This window comes from Xenopus laevis, chromosome 4L (genome assembly GCF_017654675.1).
Source record: "Xenopus laevis strain J_2021 chromosome 4L, Xenopus_laevis_v10.1, whole genome shotgun sequence".
NCBI lineage: Eukaryota > Metazoa > Chordata > Amphibia > Anura > Pipidae > Xenopus > Xenopus laevis.
The window spans coordinates 54,101,172-54,123,468 of NC_054377.1; the positions used below are offsets into that span (position 1 = coordinate 54,101,172).

At 40.5% G+C, this 22,297-nt stretch overlaps 1 protein-coding gene across 3 annotated transcripts in view; it reads right to left on the reverse strand.

The window, feature by feature from the left end:
- Positions 1 to 22,297, reverse strand: part of pmfbp1.L (polyamine modulated factor 1 binding protein 1 L homeolog) — a 93,081-nt gene that overhangs the window by 12,425 nt on the left and 58,359 nt on the right. For all 3 annotated transcript variants that reach the window (XM_018257917.2, XM_018257918.2, XM_018257915.2), the window contains 17 exons: positions 20,860 to 21,048; positions 20,088 to 20,234; positions 18,315 to 18,398; positions 17,993 to 18,139; positions 17,684 to 17,830; positions 17,216 to 17,395; positions 16,745 to 16,828; positions 16,369 to 16,536; positions 16,123 to 16,206; positions 13,990 to 14,157; positions 13,663 to 13,884; positions 12,689 to 12,919; positions 10,607 to 10,837; positions 8,128 to 8,250; positions 7,924 to 8,050; positions 1,099 to 1,256; positions 79 to 325 (listed from right to left, as the gene is read on the reverse strand). In XM_018257917.2, coding sequence (XP_018113406.1) covers positions 79 to 325; positions 1,099 to 1,256; positions 7,924 to 8,050; positions 8,128 to 8,250; positions 10,607 to 10,837; positions 12,689 to 12,919; positions 13,663 to 13,884; positions 13,990 to 14,157; positions 16,123 to 16,206; positions 16,369 to 16,536; positions 16,745 to 16,828; positions 17,216 to 17,395; positions 17,684 to 17,830; positions 17,993 to 18,139; positions 18,315 to 18,398; positions 20,088 to 20,234; positions 20,860 to 21,048 — 2,737 coding nt within the window. The remainder of the gene's footprint in view (positions 1 to 78; positions 326 to 1,098; positions 1,257 to 7,923; positions 8,051 to 8,127; positions 8,251 to 10,606; positions 10,838 to 12,688; positions 12,920 to 13,662; positions 13,885 to 13,989; positions 14,158 to 16,122; positions 16,207 to 16,368; positions 16,537 to 16,744; positions 16,829 to 17,215; positions 17,396 to 17,683; positions 17,831 to 17,992; positions 18,140 to 18,314; positions 18,399 to 20,087; positions 20,235 to 20,859; positions 21,049 to 22,297) is intronic.

The following is a 22,297-nucleotide window of genomic DNA, read 5'->3' on the forward strand; positions in this document are numbered from 1 at the left end:
ATATTTGCATCTGCTCCAGCAGAACTTAGCATGACTTCATTGCCTTTTTTTTTACCCCTTTCTCTCTTACTGAATTACCTGCTTGTTGATGAAGTGCATATGTTTCTTTAAGCTCGCTTTTCAGATCTTGCATTTCTGCCCTTAAGGAACAGTTATCTCGTTCTCTCTGCTCGCATTCTTTCTGTGAATTCTGCAGTCTCTTATCCATCGCTCGAGCAGACTCCAGGTGGCGCTCTATCTCCTGATGTTGTGATTTCAGAGAGCTGCGAGATCGAAGGAGGTCAGCCTCAGACTGACGTAAGACGGCATCACGCTTCTGGATGGCCTGCAGGAAGTAAATAATGCAGCTGAGTACTTTGATGCAAGTATACATACTAGAAATGCAGTTAGACTATGAACTGCAAAGACCCCAAATCCAGAAATAGCATCTTTGTCTTAATATATAACACTGTTCCTTCTATATATTAATATTATCTCTGCAGTATTCTCTCCCTGATCATCCATCTTTAATACACCTTACACAGCCCATTCCAGAGTTAATGGGTTACTTGGATAGGTCTCTCACTCTCTCTCATCTGTTTTTCGCTTCTTTTTTTTTTTATTTGAATAACAGAACCAAGTCGTGAGGAAAATCTCACATTATTTCACACACGCTATATAAATGAAAATATCCATACATACTACTTGTCAGATATAGTATTTAGGTTTCAAACTGGGACACATACAGAAACAGAAATATCTGTATAGCATGTGAATGAGTCCCTTTGGTGTAATGGAATAAAAAGTAGAAGTTTACTCCGGTCTAGTAACCCATAGCAATTCTTTAATGTACCTGACCAGTAAATGCTATCTGCAGGTTACTATGCTTGTAACAAGCTTTATGCAATTTAGTATAATATCCTTTTAGACTTACAATTATGAATATTAGTTATAACTCATTAGTAGATTTGTCAATCATGTTGCTGAAGGGAGTTCATTGTATTCAGTGTGTTCATCAGGAGAAATCATCCCGACTCATTAAATGAACTTTCATCCCTTTCCTGCTGCCCCAGGATGGTGAAAGCTGTCACAAAAATACAAATGTTCATCATCACTTACCTGTTCTCTCTGAGCAAGACGTTTAGCACTTTCTCTGAGTTCCTCCTGCAGTTTTTGGATTTGCTGCTGTTGCTCAGAAACCAGAAGCTTGTGTTCTTGGATCTGTGATGCTGTGTCCCTTCGGAGGCAGCAAACTTCTTGCTCCAGCCGTTCCACATCTGGATAAAGGATGAGACAAATGTGAGAAGAGAAATGTGCTAACGAAGCAGAACGAAGAACGAAGAAATGTGCCATAGAAGCAGCATATTTGTAATAGTTACAAAAAGATTGACAACCAGTTTCATACATGAAGTGCAGACATGGATGCTAGGAAGCCTTCAACTTCTGCCAGCCTGTTTGTGTTGGTAATGAAATTTCACTAAAATAAAATACTAGTTTTTTTGTAGAAGCAGTAGCATGGACTGTGCCTTTGTCCTTATCGTTAGTTATGGATGTCTTGCAGCAACTGACTTCCACCAAGTGGATATTTCATTCTCAATGGATCTGATCAAACTCCTGACAGATGTATAACAACATACAGTACTTAACAGCGCCTCAAATCCCTAGCCCTTCCTCAGGGATAACAAACAGAGCAGTGAGTCGCACAACTTCAGTGCTGAAGCCTCTAAAGGAAGTCGGGACTCCGATGAAATGCATTAGGCAAAGGCGTTCAATATCATCCCCAAGAAGGGAACACGCGGTGGAGGCAGACAATGCTGGCTGTGGTCGAATCCTCAACCCTGGACTTTGTTGAAAATATGGGAGGACTATAAAAGGGATACTCGATATGCCAATTCATACATCACATTTGTGAGTGTAATTTTAAAAAGATGTTTTAATTAATAAAGGTTTTACACTGTTCCGTGCTCCATATGTTTTATACTACAGCAGGAAGTGACGTCTGGTACTTACAACATTTGTAAGTACCCACCAGAGAAACCACACGCTGTGTTGTAAGTTGGTGTGTCGATGAGTTATATAGCTTGGCTTTTTTAAGAGAACTGCACTTTGGTGGGCTCTTGAAATTGGGTCAGTCAGGCCATACAAATATATAATATACTACACTATATACACTATACCAGTATGGTTGTAACAGATTTTTATACTTACCGTTAAATCTTTTTCTCTTGTCCTACATTGGGGGACACAGGCACCATGGGGATGAAGATCCTGCAGCTGGAGAGCAAACACTAAATAGTTAACTTTTTGACTCCTCCTCCTCCGGCTGTGGGCTTCATCCCCTGCTCTCCTCCTACCAGTTCCTCAGTTTCACCAGAGAAGGAGTCCCTCAACCCCCTCGGGACTTTAGTAGCCAAACGACTCCCAACAAGGAGTAACTTAATAGATTTAGAATTTAGAGTTAAAATATCTTTAACACAACATTAAACTTCATTAAAGTTCCAGGGGGGGGGGGAGGCCTGTGTCCCCCAATGTAGGACAAGAGAAAAAGATTTAACGGTAAGTATAAAAATCTCTCTTTCTCTTGCCTATATTGGGGGACACAGGCACCATGGGGATGTCCCAAAGCAACCCCTGAGGGCAGGATCCACCCCTTAAAGGGCATGTAAAGTCAAAAAAATTAAATCCCATTTTTACTTTCTTTAATGAAAAAGAAACCTATCTCCAATATGCTTTAATTAAAAATATGTACCGTTTTTATAAGAAACCTGACTGTATGCAGTGAAATTCTCCCTTCATTTACTGCTGTGGATAGGAATTGTCAGACGGTCCCTAACAGCTCTGCAGGGAAACAATCATACTTATGAACAGCAGGGGGAGCCCCCGCCTTACTTCCCAGCCATGCAGAACTCAAGCAGCTTTGTTTATGACGATCCCTAAGCAGCCCAGATCACACTGAGCATGTGCACAGTCTTGGTCTTGCAAAGATGTATTACAAAGTTACAAGATGGTGACCCCCTGTAACCAAATTTGAAAGCATAAATTATTTGTTTGATTAGGCTTGTGGTGCAGTAAGTTCGTGTTTATGTTTAGTATACAAAATACAGCATTTCTAGCCTTATTCTATTTTACACTTTACATGCCCTTTAAGGTGTTCCCTGTATCATCTGTAACACCTTCCTCCCGAAGCTGGCTGAGGCCTGTATATGTAGCTTGTAGAAGCGTGTGAAAGTGTGCATGGAAGCCCAAGTAGCTGCTTTGCAGACCTGGTCTGCTGAGGCTTGATGTCATAGAGCCCATGATGTGCTTAGAGAACATGTGGAATGAGCTCTGATCTTGAATGGAGGTGCTTTTTTCTTTGAAGCATAAGCTCTGGTGATAGTGGAACGGATCCACCTTGCAATCGTTGTCTTGGATGCTCTAGTTAATTTTTTGGGCCCGCTAGGTAGAATGAACAGGGCATCAACTTTGCAGATGCTCTCTGTAATCTGTAAGTATGTCTTGATTGCTCGGACAACATCCAACTTGTGTAGCTTATTCTCTATAGAACCCTTTGGTTCCGGGCAGAGTGAAGGTACCACTAGGTCCTGATTGAGATGAAACTCTGAGACCACCTTTGGCAGGAAATCTGGCATTGGCCTTAGGACCACTTTATCTTGGTGAATAATAGTGAATGGAGGTTTGCATGATAGTGCTGCCAGCTCCGACACCCTATGGGTTGATGTGATGGCTAGGAGAAAGACCACCTTTTCTGTGTAGCTAGAGGAATCGCATCCAATGGTTCATAAGGGTCCTTTTGTAGGGTAGATAGGACCAAGTTTAGATCCCAGGGTGGAACTGGGTCTCTATAAGGGGGTGCTAGTCTAGTTGCCCCTTGTAGGAATGTTCTGACATTGCTACATAGGGCTAGCTTCCTTTGGTAGAGAATGGAAAGAGCCGACACTTGCATCTTCAGTGAACTGAGAGCTAACCCTTTGGCTAGGCCCTCTTGGAGAAAGGATAGGAAGTCTGTTTCTCTTGCCTTTTGCGGGTCTCTATCCTTGGTCTCACACCATCCGATAAAAGTCTTCCATACTCTATGGTATATCTTGGCTGAAACTGGTTTTCTCGCCCGAAGCATTGTGGGAATGGCATCTAATGGTGCTCCTGTCTTCCTCAAGATCAGGGTTTCAAGCGCCACGCCGTTAAAGCCCACTGTTGTGAATTCGGGTGGACAATTGGTCCCTGCGTTAGTAGGTCTTCTCGCTGAGGTAGGTGCTGCGGTACGTCTAGAGCCATGCTTGCTATTTCTGCGAAATATGGAATATTTTCTTGGCCAATATGGGGCCTCTAGGATGGTCTGTGTCCCTTCTCTTTTTATCTTTTTGATGACTCGTGGTATAAGAGCTAGTGGAGGGAATATGCAGACCGGGTTGAATTTCCAAGGGATCATTAGGGCATCGACTGCATGAGCTCGCGGATCGAGACTTCTTGCTACGGATCTTGGGTTTTTGTGGTTGCAGCGTAATGCCATAAGGTTCACTTCTGGAAGACCCCCACTTTTCCTATCAGCTGAAAGGCTTCTGGATTGAGGCTCCACTCACCCTGGTCCAGTGTTTCTCTGCTTAGGTAGTCTGCCATCCAATTGTCTACTTCTGGAATGTATACCGTGGATATCGTGGGTACGTTGCGTTCTGCCAACATTAGTATGTGGCTTGCTTCCCTTAGCGCCGCTGGGCTGCGGGTGCCTTCTCGATGATTTATGTAGGCGACTGCTGTCACATTGTCCGACTGTATCCTCACTGCACTCCCCTAGAGGAGTGTTTTCCAGTGATCTAAACAGTGTCGGATCGCTCTTAGTTCGAGGAGTTTGATGGGAAGTAGGCTCTCTTGCTGACTTCAACAGCCCTGTACTGTCTTGTGGCCCAGTACTTCACCCCTTCCTTTTAGACTTGCATCCATCGTAATCACTGTCCACTGGTGGGTTGGGAATGGGTTCCCCATCTCCATCCGGAGTGGATGAAGCCACCATTGTAGGGACAATTTCACTTGTTCTGGTATTGCTATCTGGCGATCGAGATCCTTGCGATCCTTTTTCTGATGTAGAAGTATCAGGTGCTGTAGGGGTCTGGTGTGTAGCTGGGCATAGGGAATAACTGGAAAGGAGGATACCATTGTGCCCAGAGTTTGCATGGCTGTCCGAGTCCGAAGTGGGACTTTATTAGCTCCCTTGAGCGACCAGATCCTCTTCTGTAGCGTGTTGACTTTTTTTTTTTTTTTAAAGAAAAGCTACTTGCCTCCAGTGATATGTAGCTCTTGTGGCCCAGGAATGGCAGTGAGAGAAGTGTGCGCTGTTCACTATCCTGCATTATTTTGCGCGCAGAGTTCCTGGCTAGAGAGGAAGTCCCGCCCCGAACCCGGAAGAGATACGTAAGTGCGGTGCGAGTGATGGCGTCGTTGGTGCTCGTGGGACCTAGGCAGGGGAAGGAACCTCCTGAACTAGGCCGAGGAATCCGCAGTAGCTGAAGGGGGACTGAGGTGAGGGTTAGGAGCGGGCGGCCATAATGGCGCAGTAATGAGAGCGGGCGAGAGAGGTGGGGGTTGAGGTGTAGGTGAGAGTAATACTCCCATCCAGCCAGAGATTGATTTTTTGCCCCTTTATGTAAAATTCCCCATATGATAGAGCGGTGCAGACCTTCATGGAGCGGAACCAGTCTGAGGGAATGTTGGAGCGTTGCCTGCAGTCCTCCGAAGAACGGGAAGACATTGGACAGTAATCATTGGCCCCATGTGGCATGACTTTCACCGTAGTTATACATCATTTGCTGCGGCCACCCTTGTCAGTGTCTTCCTTCTGAGGACACTAAAAGAAACTGGGTCCTGTAGGAGGAGAGCAGGGGATGAAGCCCACAGCCAGAGGAGGAGTCAAAAAGTTAACAATTTAGTGTCCCCTCTCCAGCTGCAGGATCTTCATCCCCATGGTGCCTGTGTCCCCCAATATAGGTAAGAGAAAAGGCAAATGTGCTAAATCAGTTCTTTTCTTTAGTGTATACAATAGAGGAGTCTGAGTTCCCAGGCTCACTTTATAGCTGCACTAATGGCTCAGCTCAATCTAGTCAGTGGCTGAATCAGGATATGATTTATAAAGCTTTAATAAAAATGAATGTAAACAAGTCTCCAGGGCCTGATGGCACACACCCCCTGGTTCTGAGAGAGCTTAGTTCAGTTTTAGACCAGCCCCTATTTCTGATTTTCTCTAGTTTTTCCTAGTGAATGGCATTATGAGCAGCAATCAGCATGGCTTTATGAAGGATAGGTCATGTCAGACAAATTTGATTGCTTTTTATGATGAGGTAAGTAAGATGCTGGACAGTGGGGGGGGGGCAGTAGATGTGATCTATTTGGATTTTGCCAAAGCGTTTCATACTGTGCCCCACAAACGACTGCTTTCTAAACTAAGGTCTGTTGGGCTTAATGAAGTCGTTTGCACATGGATAGGAAACTGGCTACAGGATCGGGTACAGAGGGTGGTTGTTAATGGTACATTCTCTACTTGGAGTAAGGTTCATAGTGGGGTCCCTCAGGGCTCGATATTGGGTCCACTTTTATTTAACTTGTTCATTAATGACTTAGGGGAGGGTGTTGTAAGTAATGTATCAGTGTTTGCAGATGACACAAAACTATCCAGCACAATTAATACCATCCAGGATGTGGCATCCTTGCAACATGATCTTGACAAACTGGCAATCTGGGCAGCTAAGTGGCAAATGAGATTCAATGTTGATAAATGTAAAGTCATGCACCTGGGATGTAAAAATATCCAAGCCACTTATACCCTTAATGGGACTGCACTAGGCAAATCCATTATGGAATAGGACCTTGGAGTCCTTATAAATGATAAACTTGGCTGTAGCAAGCAATGCCAGTCAGCAGCATCAAGGGCAAATAAGGTCTTGAGCTGTATTAAAAGGGGCATAGAGTCACGGCAAGAAGCGGTAATTCTTCAACTTTATAGAGCACTGGTAAGTCCCCATCTAGAATATGCCGTACAGTTTTGGTCTCCATCACTCAAACAGGACATTATTGTATTAGAGAGGGTACAGAGAAGGGCAACTAAGCTGGTAAAGTGTATGGAAAATCTTAGCTATGAGGAAAGACTGGCCAAATTGGGCAAACATTCACTGGGCATGGCTTTATTTTGAAGGGCTGGGTTAAATGAAAAAGTAAACAAAGGACAGAAAGTCATTGGTTAATATATGTTAGATTTTGCAGCCAGCACGACTGCTAATGGATGAATGATAATGTTCGGCTAGCCAATAAGATCTTTCACAGGGTGGCAACAAATTCTGCCCATAGCCAGCTTTAGTCTAGGTCTAGCAAAATAGACTGCTTTTGGTTAAATTTTCCTCTTTGGAAAATTTCATGTGAACAGTCATACTAGGGTCCAGTTTTGAACTAAACAGCCCGTTTTTCCCTGCCTTTCTGATTCAAGATTGCCTGTGGAGACTTCAGAATGGACAAAAATTCTAGAATCCTCAAACTTTCCAGATGTCCTTATACCATAGGCCTTCCCCCTTATGTTATCATCCCCCCCCCCTTGACAAGTTTAGCTTGGCCTTATTAAATATTAAAAGTACATACTGATAAGAGTTACTGTGTTGCAAGGTTTCATGATTAAAATATCCGTCTTCTCATTATTGAATAAAGGGTTAAATAGTGTAGCCTTTGACAGATTGCTGAAGCAAAATGATTTGCAACCACTTTCTTGAAAGGTGTTTAATTTATCTGCCAATACATCTCTCCATTATATTATTGTTCTCACTTTTAATAATGGGAATTCGCTCAGAAATGATGGCCTCTTCTAAACATACATACAATATGTCAGACATAATTACTCACAGGACTGTGCCCCCATGCTACGGTGCCCCACATGCGCTCCAATATTCTATGCAATTGGCACAAACCTACCATTCAATGTGCTATTTCTTTGTTCTCTTTCTTTAGTTAGATCCAATTTCAGCTCATGCAAAAGTGCCTGGCTATGAGAAGTCTCCTGCTTCTGTCTTTGCACCTCCGCCTCCGCACGGCTCAGCTCCTGAGAATGGAACCAGCATAACGTTATAAATATGATAAATATACTGAGCTGTGCAGGAGCTGGAGGGGACACGTTACCTGGTTAAGCTGCATGACGAGTCTCTCCAGCTCTACATAGTTGTTGTCGCTGTGTCTGTGAGTGGCTTTATATGAAGCAAAATCTGTCTGCAACTTCACTAGGTCCTCTTCCAGTTCTACTACCTGTTAAACAAATAGATGCATATAAACGTATACATTGATGTATTTAAAAGGGCCTACATACCTTTAATATTTATGTATCCAACTGGAACTTAAAAACATGAATGTATAATTATTTATTTTCCTCGATTCGTACGATCAGATCTTTGCATCTATGGCCAGCTTTACCTACGGCCACTAACACATTTTCATGATACCTTGGGCAGATCCAGAATGCATTACGTTCTGTGTCATGGAATTATATTACGTTTCCCAGGGAAAGGAATAACTAAACATTTCTCTCACCAGTGTGAAGCTCCCCAATTGGCTCCCGACCATCACGTGTCCAAAATCCAGCTCCCTGGCAACGGAGTGTCCTCGGAAGTTTCAAAAATGGATTAACATGGCTCATTTTTCGTGAAAAAATTAAAAGCTTCTTTATTTGTTGTTAAATTGATAGCATGTCAGCTTTGACACAGTGCACGTTGTTATTACTACCGACGTGTTTCATACCTCATGGTACTTCCTCAGAGTATACTCTACCTCTGCTATCAATTTAACAATAAATAAAGAAGCTTTTCATTTTTCACGAAAAAAGAGCCATGTTAATCCATTTTTGAAACTTGAAAGGAATAACTAGAATACTGTAAAAAGAGAGACTTATGCTCCCAAATGTCTTAGATGCTATAGACACTAATAACGTGTGACAATATCAAATGCCTTAAAATATCGCACAAAATAACGCATGCTATAAAATACCGCACACAATTCAGCTAAAATGAACGTAAAAAAATATCACTTCTTAAGTTAGACAAGCGAACTTTTAGTGAATCGATTGTTAATTCTAAATATATAAGAAGCGATCCAATTTTTAAGGCACGCTCACTTTTTTGACCTTTAGTGAATCGGCCCCATAGGGCGTGCTACCATACATTGACGTGTATTTGGCTACAGACATGCAAAGCTATGTGAACATCACATTTCTACATTTCTAGTGTACACATGCAATGTCGGGGGAACCTTATGGCAAGACTGCGTGCAGGGAATACATCAGGGGCAACCACACAAACTGAAAGACACAGAATCACAAAGTACAAGACATAATTTCTCTGTAATATCTAACTGTATTGCATGCAGGCCTGGATGGTTGCACAAAAACAGTGAAAGTCAATCCAAGCTAACTTACGTCTCTATAAAATACCAGAAGAAACTGTAATCACTCTGCTATACATGAATGTAACCTGCATAGGAATAAAGGAACTCACTGTAACACATACAGCTAAACGCTAGCTGAGCTGAACAGCAGTGCACACATTACATAAAGTCCTATGAGTGTGCCTGATTACAGAGCTGGTATCAGAGAGGGTATCAGGGTGTGTTTTACATTTTAAAGGACATTCACATGTTTTGTGTTTGCAGATAGACATAACCATGGCCGCTAGACTTTTTGATGTCCTTACGGCAGCCCTATTGACAAGCAGTGGTTCTGCAAATGATGACCAAAAATAAAGGCCCCAGGCATAAAATGATCCCACACTGTGAAATGAATAAGAAATAATCTGAGGCACTGGTCTCGCATTCATGGAGGAAAAGTAGAAATCAGAGAAAATAAAAGCTAATGCTATGCAGATCTCTGAAATGGCAAAATGTGACAGTAGCATGAGACAGTAGTACATGGGTGGAGGAGAGGCTGAGCTCACCCATTCTGGCTGTTGAGGCAAACAGGCATACTCCACTGGCAGCCTACAGCTATAAGCAGGGGTGCAACTACAGAGGAAGCAGATACTGTGGCTGCAGGGGGGCCCAGGAGGTATAAGCTCTAATTCATATACAATTTCAAAAGATATTTGTAAAACAAGTCAACCTCTAGACCAGTGATCCCCAACCAGTAGCTCGCGAGTAACATGTTGCTCTCCAACCCCTTGTATGTTGCTCTCAGAGGTCTCAAAGCAGGTGATTATTTTTGAATTCCAGGCTTGGAGGCAAGTTTTGGTTGCATAAAAACCAGGTGCACTGCCAAACAGAGCCTCAATGTAGGTTTACTATCCACATAGGGGCTACCAAATGGCCAATCACAACCCTTATTTGGCAGCCCAAGACCATTTTTCATGCTAGTGCTGCTCCCCAACTCTGTTTACGTCTGAATGTTGCTCATGGATACAAAAGGTTGGGGATCTCTGCTCTAGACATTTTGTGGGCCTGAAAAATAATTTGCTGTGGGGTCCAGTAATATCTAGTTATGCCACTGGCCAAAGATCCCTATAGCCAAAAAGGAGGGAGTACTTAAGTTAGTTACTGAAACTATATCACTCCCAAATCCATCCGGGGACACAGAGGCTACACAGTGACTTTATCCACAGCATCCTAACTAATAGCTTACCTGCTCATGTAACCTTGCTGCACTTTCTTTAACGGACTGAAGCATCTCCTCATTCTCCCGTGATTGCTCACGGCTTGCACTTAGGTCTGACTGTGTGGCCTGAAGTTCTTGTGTTAACTGATCAATGGCTTCCTCACAGCTCTCCAGCTCTAAACACTTTCCTTCTAGCTCCTGCTGCATGACCAGCAGCTCTCCCCGCAGAGAAGAGAGACGTGAATCTCTCTCAGCCACCTGCAGACAAGCACAGTAAATTTAAAAAAATTATATTTATATCTGCTCCTAGTACCGCAACCCTGTGCAAAGGAAAAAAATATAGTACATGTGTGTAATCCCTTTTCCGCAAACCCCTTATCCTGAAAGCACCAAAGGCCACACAGTTTCTCTGTAATGATAATACAGTAGCTTGTACTTGATGGTAACTAAGCTGCAGGAATCCATATTGGTGGTGAAACTATAAATATTTATTGTTAAAATTATATTTAGTGGGGGGTAGCTAGAAAATTGGGAAGTAACTGGACAATTGAAGTGTATACTACTGTACAGAACACAAAATACTGATACTATTATAATGATTACGGAACCATGAATGTTTTTTTTTTGGTTTTGTTATAAAATGCAAAATAAAAACCTTTAAAAAAATTAAAGTTAGTAGACATAAGGTATGGATTCAAATTATGGAAAGATCTATTATCTGGAAAACTCCAGCTCCCAAGCATTTTGAATTATAGATTCTATACTTCTAAGCCCAAGCTGTGTGCAGGGGGTCATAGTTTTTAGTAGTTAACAAAGTTGCCTTCACTCTCTCCGGCTCCACAAGGATTTAAAGAGGATTATCATCTACTGTATTTTTCTATTAAACCAAGCTTTCATTGCATCTGTTCTAACTCCTCTGGAAGAATGGCAGCAGTGGACAAAGAACAAATAATAGTCCTAAGGTGCTGTTTTATTTATAACTTTATTTAAAGCTTGCCAAAGACCAAACACTTCTTCCCAAAGGCACTCTTTCTTCCCCATCAAACAAGGCCAGGTAAGAACTAGTTGTTGTATCTGTGTGTTGCACGAGGATGGGCATAATCTGTGATATGAAAGAGGTGATGCTACCAGTACCCATCACTGTCTCTTGACTTTCAATCCAAATTCCACTTATGGGCAGTGCAAGAGAAAGCCAAGCCTGATGGCAGACAGAGAGGAATCATAGTCAAACTTGAAGAGGGAAAATCAAACAGTTCATAAAAAAATTCAGAGCTGCCATTTTTTTATAGTAGAGGATTGGAATCTCTTATCCGGAAACCCAATATCCAGAAAGCTTCCGATTATGTCCATTTTATGCAAATAATTCAAAATACAGTATTAAAAAGTTATTTCCTTTTAAATGATCCTAACAAAATTTTGATAAATCCATGTTGGTGGTAAAGAAATCCTGTTGAGTTTATTAAATGTTTAAATGTTTTTAATAGCCTTAAGGTATGGTGATCCTTATTACAGAAAAAAAAACCTTATTCAAAAAAATCCCTAGGTCCCTAGCATTCCAGATGTATAGATTTACATTAATAGCAATGGGAAGGAAACTTCAGATGTTTTTAGGCCCCTGCTGGAAGAAATTAAGCATGGGTAACTAAACATGCCATAGCCCTAAAGGTATCCAAAGAGACAGGCCATAAATGATATGGCCTCCTTTCTATTGTTCTGACCAGGACAGCAGCAAGTAAATAGAAACGGTGTTAATGGTTTGGATTACATCAAAATGATTATGCCATCCACAGCTGTCGATCGAGCCCATAGGTAGGCAGGATACTGTTTTTTTTTCCCACTCTCTGTCAACAAGGGTCTGTTCTAAATGTTGTAGGTACCTTTAAATCCTGCAGCTGCTGATAACCTTGGTCTGCATCCCTTGGATTATAAGAAATGACACATAGCCAAGCACATGTAGAGATGCATTTATAAATCAGCCACAGACTTTTTTGCAATATATTTTTTGGTTGGCAGAAGGTGGAAAAAAAATTAGCAATTGTTTAAAATGCTTTAAGCTCAATTCATATTTATCATGCTTATATGACTTTTGCACTATATCTAAACACAAACCTCGAGTTTCAGCTCTTGCACTTCATCTTCCATCTGTCTGACATTGCTCTCAAGCTCCCCAGCTCGGCCCACACATGCCTGGTATTTACTGCGATACAGTTCCATACTGCTAAGTGAAGAGCCACTCTGATTCTCTGCGCTCATCGCTCGCTCTTCAGCTTCCCACAGCCGTGCCTGCAATTGCTGAACCTCCTCCCCTCGCATACGCAGGTCCACATCTCGCTGGGACAACTAAGGCAAAACGGTAATGGAGAGTTATGCAAATCAATAATGAGTACAGGTAATTCGAATAGTAACGCTGTAAAATTGCATTCAATAAAATATTTAAGAGATGGTTATCCAATAACAGCAGCTTGGGAGGTAATAGTTCAAACAGTATTTTGCAGGAATTGAAAGGGGATCGTCAACAATAACTCCTTTCGCATACTGAAAATGAAACGCAATTCTATTCAACTTTTCAACATACATTAAACTTTTCAATGATTTTAAAGTTAATGTATTTGCCATTGAATTATCTGCCTGTTTCTATTCTCTGCACTACTGGTTCTGTCTCCAGAATCTAGCAGAAGCCAGCTATTGAGCAGACCTTACTGATTTCCACTAGGGATGCACCGAATCCAGGATTCGGCCTCTTTCAGCAGGATTCGGATTCGGCCAAATCCTTCTGCCTGGCCGAACCGAATCCGAGTCCTAATTTGCATATGCAAATTAGGGGTGGCGAGGGAAATCACGTGACTTTTTGTCACAAAACAAGGAAGTAAAAAAAAATGCCCCTTCCCATCCCTAATTTGGACATGCAAATTAGGGTTCGGAATTGGTTCGGTATTTGGCCTAATCCTTCACAAAGGATTGTTCGGCCGAATCCAAAATGGTGGATTCAGTACATCCCTAATTTCCACTAATAAAGAAAACTATACGTTCATTGGTTAAGAGTAGGTAAACCAAATTGCCAGCAAATGACCATATATTTTCACCTTCTCCTCCAGCTGCAGCTGCATATGTTGTGCAAGCTCTAGATCCTGCGATAACCTCTCTATTTTGGCTCTTGAACGCTGAACCTCAACTTCTTGCTCCTCTTTTCTCCTGGTTACAGATTCCAATTTATCTTGCAGTCGCAGGGTATCATTTCGTACACGCTCTGCTTCTAGCTGGTGTGCCTGTTGTAAGGATACAACCTCCTTCTGGTGTCGCTGTAACTGTGATGTGTAAAGAGACTATAAATGGATTTTCCACAGCCCACCATTCCCCCCACAATGTGCAAATAATCATGGTCTTCCTTTCCCTTGCTCCTCTCTTCTCACCTGTGCATGGGTCTCCTCTCTTTCTCTTTGTAGTTCAGTGATACATTCTTCCTTTTCACTGACTGTATTTTCCCGGTCTGTGCAAATTTCTTGGAGGCTTCGTACATCACTCTGAAGATTCTTGAGCTTAATGCGAACACTGCTTAACTCCTCACTAGTCACAGTAAGCTGCAGACAAAAGTAATGCTAAATTTAAGGCCTACATTCCTATGAATTATTGTGCAGTATCAATGCACTGCTATTAGACATCTGCTTGAATGCATTATTGCTATGTACAAACAGAAGCTTAAGTGGTGAAAGGCCACAAATAAACATTACTGAGATGGTATAATTCTTAGTAGGAACCATTCCATCAGCTCCATATTCAGTAGGAATCTTTTTTGCAACTGTGTGCTTAAAGAAACAGTAATGCCAAAATATTAGTGTTTTAAAGTAATAAAAATATAATGCAGTATTGCCCTGCACTGGTAAAACGAATCTGTTTGCTTCAGAAACACTACTATTGTTCATATAAAACCGGCTGCTGTGTAGCAATGGTGGTTAGGGATGGGCAAATATTTTTGCCTTGTTTCGCTGCAGACATGACGCCCATAGACTTGTGTGGCATCGTGCGTCAAAAAATGAGACTTTAATGGGCGTCAGCGATGAATTTTTGGCAAAACGAAATGGGTCAAATTCGTCCATCCCTAATGGTGGTAATTTGAAAAAGGCTATATGGCACAGGTTAAATAGTGGATAACAGATAACACCATTATAAGGGCTTGATAAAGGACTGGAATAGTCCGAAACGTTGCCGTTGTTGCACGAATAAAAAGTTTTTTTCACATATCGGAGTGCTGCTGCAATTGTTTATCCACGTGTAAAGAACCTGTGCAGAGAGGAGTTCAGCGTGCACCCGAGACTACAAACAGTGAGTTGTGTGAGTGGCACTTTTTTTTTTGGTTCAAGTGAGATTTATTGAATAAAGAAAAAGACAGTTGTACAGACAATATCACCGTTCAGTAAACATAAAAAATGGACAAGATCCAATACGCAGATTGGACGCAAACCGTCTGCAAGCACAGAGTTTTGATCGGGTATATAAATACATTACTGACGTATGCAATGTAATTCAAGACAATGTACAAGGATAGTAAAGTTATCTTTAAACACTGATCATCAGAGCATTGTAAACACACATCTTTATTGACAGTAGTGACATAGAGAAATGGACCACACTGTACCTAATAATTCGATCATAAGGCCGTTAGGTACTGAAAATTTTTGCATTAACTAGTAGCGTAAGAGAAATGATATGTACCCTAAACTTGTATTAGCTAATTCCCACCGATGCCCCAGGTTGTTCAAACCTGCTCCAGAATCCATAGCTGCCAAATAGCGGTGTTAGCCTTAGTAGACCCCCGTCTCCTGGCAATCAGATCCTCCATTTTTTGTAAGACCTGAACCGACTGCAGCCACATCTGATAGGTAGGGGGATCTGTGGCCTTCCAGTGCTGGGCTATCAGTTTACGAGCTAAGAAAAGTAACTTGTGTACCATAGTGCGGGCTGGTTTGAGTGTGGCACTTTACCTTTGACTTTGTATAGATAACACCATTATGTTCTACATCTGCTGTGTAACTTGAGCCTTTTCGTCTTTGAATGGCTGCTCCCATTGCTACACAGCAGCTTATTTATATAAACAATAGTAGTGTTTCTGATGAAGACATATCAATTTTACCAGTGCAGGGCAACAGTACATAATATTTGTATTACTTTAAAACACTTTCATTTTCTGATGTTACCGTTAGATAACCTTAATCTTAAAATGAATGCACAGACACTGCAGCTAAAAACTACAATGCCCAAGCTATTTAAAGACACACACAGTCCTTTGTGAACACATTATACACAACTATCTGTGTTGCTCCAAACACATGCAGTATTCACGGCCATCCATGTATATTCTTACATATAAGTAACTTCTTTACAACATAGCATGTATGTGCATATACGCAAACATATCTAACTGAATGATGCACATAAACACGGGTTTACTGAAACAGCAGCCTGTTCTTAAAGAGGATCTATACAAGACTAAAGCACATAGCTCAATAGTATGGGTGACTTGACTAATGCATAATCCACCTACTGACCTCATTTTTCGCTTGCTGCAGCTCTTCATTTTTAGCCATGAGATCTGCACGAAGATTTAGTATAGACTGATCACGAGTGGATACCTAGATGGAATAAGTGACTGTTAATTGCCTTTTCTCCATTCACCCTAAAATAACTCAAGGTGGTCCTGACTGACTGGCAGATGTATACCCCAGAAACAGATATCCAAATAAAACTAGTACCCCTGCCCCAAATAGCATATTCCCGTTACAAACATGTAGTACCTCTTTTTGTGCAGCCTTGTGCTTCTCACTCAGGAGGGTGAGGTCCAGCTCTAGTTTCTCATTTTTGCTGCTAAGTTGTGAGAGTTGCTTTTCTCTTTCTTTCTGTCCATCTGCTGCTGCTGCCAGCTCCTGTCCCTGCTGTTCAACCACTGTCTGGCACTGAAACAGCTGACAGGAAAATAACATCACTGGATCACTGTCCATTTTACACATGGACACTATTAAAGAATTCTCCTTTTATTTATTACAACATTTCGATTCCATTTTCTTCTTAAGGTCAGTCATAATGTTAAACTGGTAGGTCTCCTTTTTATTTCCAAAGTAGTATGTGGCAATTCTTGAATTCTCAAAAACACTTCAGTTTTCCCAAACTCACCTGTCCTTTGCAGGATCCAAATTCCTCTTGTAGTTCAGAAAGCTCCCGCTGCAGAGATTTAATTGTGTCCTCTTTCTCTTCCTCCTGAGCTCACACAAACAGAAATTGTTAATAAATACTTTCATTGCATCTTGCTGATGCTATGAAGAACACAATATGCTCTCTCTTTGCATTACCTAACCAATTTTTGCTGTGTCCTAAATCACCATGCCATCTTTTAAACAGTTTTTACCACCTTTATGCTGGTTGCCAGTGAAAAGGCAATCTTGGTGCAATCTATTTAAGGAATGTATCCCCTAAGGTAAATTATGAAGAATACTGGAAGTCTCCGCAGTGTTTCTTGACCTGTGGAAAGTCACTCAGTGTTTGACCTTAAACCCTTTATGGTCATGCAAGTCTAACAAAAATTGCATTATCCTTAGTATTTTTTATATGGGACACAGTATTTTATAATAGCATAATGGAAGTTACCTGTCTATCTGCCTCCTGCTTATATTCATCTTTCTCTTGTGTAGCTTTATACAGGGCATCCTGAGAAGTCTGCAATTGCTCTTTCAGAGCTTGAAGCTCTGTATCCCTCCTACTGACATCAAGTTGTAATGACTCTTTCTCACGTAGAGCTGCATTCATACGCTGCTCAGCCAAGAATACCTGCAAAGTGTTACAAACTGTTCATGATAGTAGCAACAGAAAGACCAACATCATACAGGGAAGAAACATTTTAAGGTGCCAGTGCTTTGACTGGTGACAGTCACAGACCAAGTGCTGCTTCTACAGTTCCACTCTACAGTTAATGGGAAACAGGTTGGGGCAATTCCTTGTAATGTGATCACTATTATTTAGTATCACAAATCCTGGTTTATAGTACAGGAACTAAAACAATTAGAATTATGGTAAACACAACATCGACAGAAAGGAAAACTAGTAGGGGGGTGGTACCTCCTTTTGAAGATCATAGAGCTTGCTCTGCATCGTATCTCTTTCCTCTTGGAGTTTCACACTCTTCTCACAAGCACTCTCCTCTGCAGACTGTCTGACTGATAACTGGGCCTGCAGCTGTTCTAAAGTTCTGGTTTGGAAATGTATCTGTCCAAAATTATATAACAGAGGGATCTTAAGTATGACCATCAAATATCACTAAACCATACATTATATTTACCAATGATAGTTCTCTGAAAAGAATGATAATTATTTCCTGAGATTTATCTTAGTTTCGCCCTCTTTACCTTCATACCACCCTCTTCATACCTCCTGCTCCAGGTCCTCTCTTTGGGCCTTGCTGTTGCTCAGCTCTCTCTCCAGCCTTAGAATGCTCTCTGACAGAGATGACTTTTCAGTGCGACACAATGCGAGATCTTCCCTAAGGCTACATATTTGTGCTTCATGCTGCAAGACCTGCAGGGAGAACAGTAACATATACAGTATGTTTCCAGATATTTTTATACAATGCAGAAACTTATCCGTCAGTGATCAAGACTATAACATTTGCTTTCAATGTGCTGCAAAGAAAAAAATGAAAGAATAAAGTAAAATTTGAATATGAAAGAAATCTAGAATAAAATAATCTCACCTTATCCTCAGCAAACTGCATTTCCTTTCGCGAAGCATGCAACTCGCGATTCTGACGCTCCGTCTGCTGATCTTTTTGGTTCAACTACAAGATATGAGGACATACATGCAACTGAGAACTGAGAAACCTACAGTACCGTTTGCATTAGCAGAATTACAGCTATACTGTTATCATACTTGATGTAATATACATTGAATTCCCTAACAATCTGATTTATCTAGTGATAAGATGAGGATAATTAAAAAAAAAAAAAGTAAGCATAAAAGTGCAAAATCTCGTTTGAAGCAAAAGAAGAATTTTTTTTCCAAACTAAGTAAACTAGGGTGGGTTTACACCGGTCCGGCATAGTAAAGAGTGAAATATACGCTGTAGACTGAATTGTTCCACAAAGCAACAGATACGTATATTTTTTAATATTGATTTTTAGCCTACTTGGTTCCAATAACCACCTAAATTTAGTGATGTATGGACTTTGACTCTATCTGTGAGTCGAGTGACTAAATGATAATCTATAGGAAATGGAACACTATCATTAACCGCAATTACAATGGAACTATTGTTGTATATTAATTTGTACAATATGCAAAATATAACTGAGCAGTGTGTGTATTTGCAGGGTGCAACTATCAGGGCATATCAGGGCTTTATATACTTATATCAGAAGGGGTCTATTGTCTATACCTCGAGTCTGACTGTATGATTAGATCATAATTTGGCAAATTTCAATATGCAAATTAGTGCAAGGAAGGGTTTAAAAAGGTAAAGAATTGCAATTTCCTTGCTCGTATGACAAAAAAGTCATGTGGTTTTAAGGATTCCGATTCTGTTGGGCCAGGCACTTGGATTCAACTGAATCTGAACCCAGCTACAATTCAGTGCATCCCTACTTGTAATTTAAATTGCGGGTACATTTAAACTATTTCATGCAATAAAATATGAAATTTAATGGGTTCCTTGTTGTTCTCCCAAGATGATGCAGTGATCAATGCATTTATTTCCCAGCACTGTAACATAAGGTTTTGGTCTTTAAAGGGACTGTCATGGGAAAAATAGTTTTTTCCAAAATGAATCAGTTAAAAAGTGCTGCTCCAGCAGAATTCTCCACTGAAACCCATTTCTCAAAAGGGCAAACAGTTTTTTTCAATATTTAATTTTGAAATCTGACATGGGGCTAGACAGTCAGTTTCCCAGCTGCCCCAATCATGTGACTTGTGCTCTGATAAACTTCAGTCACTCTTTACTGCTGTACTGCAAATAAGTTGGAGTGATATCACCCCATCCCTTTCACCCCCAGCTGGTTCAGGAATTACATTTTATATTGAATAGTGAATTATTTGCAGTGTAAACAGTGTAATTTAGAAATAAAAACCTACATCATAAAAATAATGGCAGGATCCCGTGAGAGTGATTGCTATATTTGTGGATGGTGCTCTAGAGTGTAGATCGATTTGTTCTTTAAAAGCTTGACAGTTTTACCCTCGTGTAAACTGAGAAAATAATTAAACTACACTGGTATTATAGAAAATATAGCAAACATAAAAAATGAAGAGTTAAAGCACTCTATATAGCCCGCAGTCCTACAGCTTGTATGTAACAGTGCATAGTAACTAAATTCTAACTGGACTTGGTGCAAGTAGCACAGAGGAGGCCACAGAAAGTGATGGAATTAATGACAACAACAAAAATAGAATGGTATGTGGTCCCTGCTGAATGCAAGTGTATACACATGGCACCATGAAATAATGCAATACACAGTGCAAACCTTACTCTTACCTGACTGCTCTGCTCAGTCAGTGTCAAGCCCTGTGTTTCCAATTCAGCATGGAGAGTGGCCGTCTCTTGCTCTAGGTGCTGACAATGTTCTTGAAGCCTTGATCTTTCCTCTTGAATCTCTTGTAGAGACTGCTCAAGATGAATAACCTAAGGATATAAGAAAGATCGTCAGTTGGAGCAGAACAAGCTCATTGCTTTTTGGATGACATTTAGGTTAGCAGTAGGATAAAAATATATAGGAGTAAATTTAGGATTTAGTTCCAAGGTGGGTTATCTCATCCAGTGTGTCAGAGCAGGTGCTTTTCTGCAGTTTGCCAAAGTTTACTTGTTTCCCAATCAGCAAGAAAAGAGACTTCTCTCCTAATTGGCCAGATTAGTGGACACCCTCCCATTTAGCCATAAGAGAGATTTATCTCCCAATCAGCCAGAGGGGACTTGCTTCCCAGATAGTAAGAGAAAGGGCTTCTATTCTAGAGTATGAAAGGAACCTCCCTACTAGCCTATGAAATATGAAATGTAGCCTATGAAAGGAGAAGCTTCTAGTGGATAAAGTAGTTAGCAGTGAAAGAAAATGGGGATGTCCTCTCAACAGGCTTTCTGTTTTGTTAGGAGAAGATTCTTTAAATTTTTTCTGGAAGTATTTTCTCTTAAGAATGAATGATAAATAGATCGGTTTTTTTTTTTAAGAGTAATACGCTACTCCACAGAATAGTTCATATGTAAACAAGTTGTTGTTTCCGTTTAGAGAGACTGCCATTTATAAAACTCTCACCTGTTCCTTGAATCTGTGCAGGCTGTCTGTTGCAGATCTGTTCTCTCTTTGCAACACCTGTATTATTTGCTCCTGATCCATGACCTGCTCTTGTAATTCCATCATCTCCTTCTGAGAGTCACTGTATTTCCCTCTGAGGGACACTGCTTCTGCCTTTGCTTCATGCAACTGTTTCTGTAAACCACCCACCTGCAAAAATATAGTCACAAAGAGAATACACACAAGTCTAATAAGTGTTATTGTACAAAATGAGTAGCTTTGTAAAGACCTACTTTGTAGTCATGAATGGCAAAACATGATGTGTTCATCACTGTGATTCATACTGCCTAACTCTGTACCAAAATGTAATCAGTAAGCGTAAACAGCATTGGTGTTTTTTATGTTGAACCATTTACTACCGAGTGTGTTTTATTTTTTCTCATTTTGCAACAAAACTGTAGAAATCATGTTCCTTAGGTGGCATCAAGTCAAGGCTATGTTTCCTGACCCTGGCATTAAGTCTAGGACCCACTCCTAAATAGGTATTTCATTACATGTTATACAAAACTTATTAGAAGAGAAGAAAGTAGTAAAACCCCCACCCTCTTGGATACAACGTAAAATAAATTAATTATAATGATGAACTTAATTGATTTGGTGTTAATTACTGTAATCGAGATAAAGGATTTTACGGAGTGATATATTCAAATTCATTAATTGAATAAAGTGCCAGTGTTTATGTAATGCAATTGATGTCAGTGATAGCAAAAATAATGGTTGATTGTTTACCCTTTGATCAATTAATTAAATCAAGAAGGTATACAAATTCTACCTAATAAAATTAGCCATGAGATTGGTAGAAAGTTCAGTAGTGATAATAAATACTCCAACTGATTTCAATCACCCACCATACACCTACCTCAAATTAATTTACTAAGTTAATTCAATTAAATTGAAATTAAAAATATTGAAATAACAAAGTGCTGCAGCTAAATTGATAACTATTCTAATAGGTTATCAATATGATCATTAAATTCATTATTCTAAAGTGCTAGTGCAATAATTAATGATTTGAAAGTGAATTAATTCATCGAACAAATTTAAAAAATGTTATACAAAACTGCTGTTATGGTATTGGAACTGTGGGTATGACCTCAAATATCAGCCTTTCAAAGTTTGTAAGGGTGTCTTAGATCACAGTCTATTTATACATACCCCCATGTGTAATAAAAGACACAGAGTTTTCCCAGGAGCAATAACCCAAAGCAACCAATAAGATGTTTCCTTTTAAACAGATGACAAGGAAATGTTACCTGCCAGTTGGTTGCTATAGATCAGGGGTCCCCAACCTTTTTTTTTTACCTGTGAGCAACATTCAGATGTAAAAGGAGTTGGGGAGAAACACAAGCATTAAAAAAAAAGCAATGGCTGTGGTTGGGTGTTTGGTTGCCCCTATGTG